The sequence below is a fragment of the Siphateles boraxobius genome, unplaced genomic scaffold, assembly GCF_051911475.1.
Source record: "Siphateles boraxobius isolate OS27281-9 unplaced genomic scaffold, OSU_SipBor_1 177, whole genome shotgun sequence".
NCBI classification, from domain to species: Eukaryota; Metazoa; Chordata; class Actinopteri; order Cypriniformes; family Leuciscidae; genus Siphateles; species Siphateles boraxobius.
The window spans coordinates 33,625-37,500 of record NW_027508785.1 but is presented as its reverse complement, the minus strand read 5'-3'; the positions used below and the strand labels follow the sequence as shown (position 1 = coordinate 37,500).

At 49.1% G+C, this 3,876-nt stretch overlaps 1 protein-coding gene across 2 annotated transcripts in view; it reads left to right on the top strand.

Moving 5' to 3' along the window:
* Window positions 1–2,982, top strand: part of atf6b (activating transcription factor 6 beta) — a 37,208-nt gene extending 34,226 nt beyond the window's left edge. The window contains exon 17 of one of the 2 annotated variants that reach the window (XM_077232587.1): window positions 1,716–2,982. In XM_077232587.1, coding sequence (XP_077088702.1) covers window positions 1,716–1,957 — 242 coding nt within the window. In that variant the 3' untranslated portion in view covers window positions 1,958–2,982. The remainder of the gene's footprint in view (window positions 1–1,715) is intronic. The other variant, XM_077232586.1, reaches the window with a different exon arrangement.
* The last annotated feature ends 894 nt before the right edge of the window (window positions 2,983–3,876 follow it).

Here is a 3,876-nt window from a genome sequence, read left to right as displayed (position 1 = left end):
AGATAACACACACACACACACACCTGAAGGGGGTTTATTCTGAGATAACACACACACACACACACACACACACACACACCTGAAGGGGGTTTATTCTGAGATAACACACACACACACACACACACACACACCTGAAGGGGGTTTATTCTGAGATAACACACACACACACACCTGAAGGGGGTTTATTCTGAGATAACACACACACACACACACCTGAAGGGGGTTTATTCTGAGATAATACACACACACACACACCTGAAGGGGGTTTATTCTGAGATAACACACACACACACACACACACACACACACACCTGAAGGGAGTTTATTCTGAGATAACACACACACACACACACACCTGAAGGGGGTTTATTCTGAGATAACACACACACACACACACCTGAAGGGGGTTTATTCTGAGATAACACACACACACACACACCTGAAGGGGGTTTATTCTGAGATAACACACACACACACCTGAAGGGGGTTTATTCTGAGATAACACACACACACACACACACACCTGAAGGGGGTTTATTCTGAGATAACACACACACACACACACACCTGAAGGGGGTTTATTCTGAGATAACACACACACACACACCTGAAGGGGGTTTATTCTGAGATAACACACACACACACACCTGAAGGGGGTTTATTCTGAGATAATACACACACACACACACCTGAAGGGGGTTTATTCTGAGATAACACACACACACACACACACACCTGAAGGGGGTTTATTCTGAGATAACACACACACACACACACCTGAAGGGGGTTTATTCTGAGATAACACACACACACACACCTGAAGGGGGTTTATTCTGAGATAACACACACACACACACACACACACCTGAAGGGGGTTTATTCTGAGATAACACACACACACACACACACACACCTGAAGGGGGTTTATTCTGAGATAACACACACACACACACACCTGAAGGGGGTTTATTCTGAGATAACACACACACACACACACCTGAAGGGGGTTTATTCTGAGATAACACACACACACACACACCTGAAGGGGGTTTATTTTTAGATAACTGGCTGTGCATTATCCCACTCATTTCACAGATACTTGCCACATAAGTAAATAATTAGACATGAAATATTAACTTATTAAAAGAGTCTAAATATTTTATTAGGCTTTTAAACGCAAAGCTTCCGCGGAGAGAGCAGTTTCAGCGGTGAGATTCAAACTAGACGGACATTTAAGAGATACGGTATCCAGTCATAACATTTATTACACAGCATTTCAACACATTCATAATTATGGAGATATTAGATATTGATTTCAGATTAAACTATTTTAAAATCGTTTGTATCTTATAATCCAACAGTGTACAAAACAATAGTCATAAATAGCAGCCGCTGCGTTTGTATGAAACGAGAGAGCGAGTCCACGATACTGGATGGCATAATTACATAACTGCACTCACAATATTGATTCGACTGAGTTTTATTAATTTATTAGCTCACCAAACGCAAAACTTCCACAAAGAAAAAACTTTCCTAGCGAGTGTGTAGCGCTGCTGACTTCAGTGACCCGGACGAGCCTGTGTTTATGTCCTCAGAGGTTGTTATCTGGCCATTGACCAATCAGAATCAAGATACCATGTTTAATTTATTCTCTCTCTCTCTCTCCCTCTCTCTCTCTCTCTCTCTCTCTCTCTCATGTACGTTGTTGTCTGCAGATTCGGTGTATAACTCGTCCCAGGGCGGTTATGAGATGATGATGCAGGTGGACTGTGAGGTGATGGACACCAGAATCATCCCAATCAAGTCCTCTGTAGTCCCGCCCTCTCTCAGAGACCCGCCCCCGGCCCCGCCCCCTCACCACCATCACCACGGCAACCACACGTCTCTCCGCAGCCGCACCCAGCAACCACACGGCAGGCGCAGGGGGTCGGGATTCTTGATCAGCGGATCCGTGTGAGACTCGACGTTCCCCTGACAGACTCAACGTTCCCATGCCAGACTCGATGTTCCCACATCAGAATCGTCGTTCCCACGTCACACTCGACAACAGACTCGTCGTTCTCACGTCAGACTCATCGTTCCCACATCGGACTCGACGTTCCCGCGTCAGACTCATCGTTCCCGCGTCAGACTCGACGTTCCCTCATCAGACTCGACGTTCCCGCGTCAGACTCGTCGTTCCCTCGTCAGACTCGTCGTTCCCTCGTCAGACTCGTCGTTTCCACATCAGACTCGACATCAGACTCGACGTTCTCACGTCAGACTCGTCGTTTCCACATCAGACTCGACATCAGACTCGACGTTCTCACATCATACTCGACGTTCCCTCATCAGACTCGACGTTCCCTCATCAGACTCGACGTTCCCTCATCAGACTCGACGTTCCCTCATCAGACTCGACGTTCCCTCATCAGACTCGACGTTCCCGCGTCAGACTCGTCGTTCTCACGTCAGACTCGTCGTTCCCACATCAGACTCGACATCAGACTCGACGTTCCCTCATCAGACTCGACGTTCCCGCGTCAGACTCGTCGTTACCACATCATACTCGACGTTCCCTCGTCAGACTCGACGTTCCCTCGTCAGACTCGACGTTCCCTCATCAGACTCGACGTTCCCTCATCAGACTCGACGTTCCCTCATCAGACTCGACGTTCCCTCGTCAGACTCGACGTTCCCTCATCAGACTCGACGTTCCCTCATCAGACTCGACGTTCCCTCATCAGACTCGACGTTCCCTCATCAGACTCGACGTTCCCTCGTCAGACTCGACGTTCCCGCGTCAGACTCGTCGTTCTCACGTCAGACTCGTCGTTCCCACATCAGACTCGACATCAGACTCGACGTTCCCTCATCAGACTCGACGTTCTCACGTCAGACTCGTCGTTCCCACATCATACTCGACGTTCCCTCGTCAGACTCGACGTTCCCTCATCAGACTCGACGTTCCCTCATCAGACTCGACGTTCCCTCATCAGACTCGTCGTTCCCTCATCAGACTCGACATCAGACTCGACGTTCCCTCATCAGACTCAACGTTCTCACGTCAGACTCGTCGTTCCCACATCATACTCGACGTTCCCTCGTCAGACTCGACGTTCCCTCATCAGACTCGACGTTCCCTCATCAGACTCGACGTTCCCACATCAGACTCGACGTTCCCTCATCAGACTCGACGTTCCCTCATCAGACTCGACGTTCCCTCGTCAGACTCGACGTTCCCTCGTCAGACTCGACGTTCCCTCGTCAGACTCGACGTTCTCACGTCAGACTCGACGTTCCCTCATCAGACTCGACGTTCCCTCGTCAGACTCGACGTTCCCTCATCAGACTCGACGTTCCCTCATCAGACTCGACGTTCCCACATCAGACTCGACGTTCCCTCATCAGACTCGACGTTCCCTCATCAGACTCGACGTTCCCTCGTCAGACTCGACGTTCCCTCATCAGACTCGACGTTCCCTCATCAGACTCGACGTTCCCTCATCAGACTCGACGTTCCCACATCATACTCGACGTTCCCTCGTCAGACTCGACGTTCCCTCGTCAGACTCGACGTTCCCGCGTCAGAATCGTCGTTCCCTCGTCAGACTCGACGTTCCCTCATCCGACTCGATGTTCCCTCTTCAGACTCGACGTTCCCACGTTAGACACGACGTTCCCTCATCAGACTCGACGTTCCCGCATCAGACTAGACGTTTCCACGTCAGACTCGACATCAGACTCAACGTTCCCACTTCTTCCTGTTTGAGTTCCTGTATGCAGTGCATCACCTCCTGTCTTTTTATACATACGTTTTTGTTTTTTACAGATTTTTATTGAGATTATTTAAAAAAAATAATGTGCTTCTACTAGAGGTGTGTGATATAAATATTT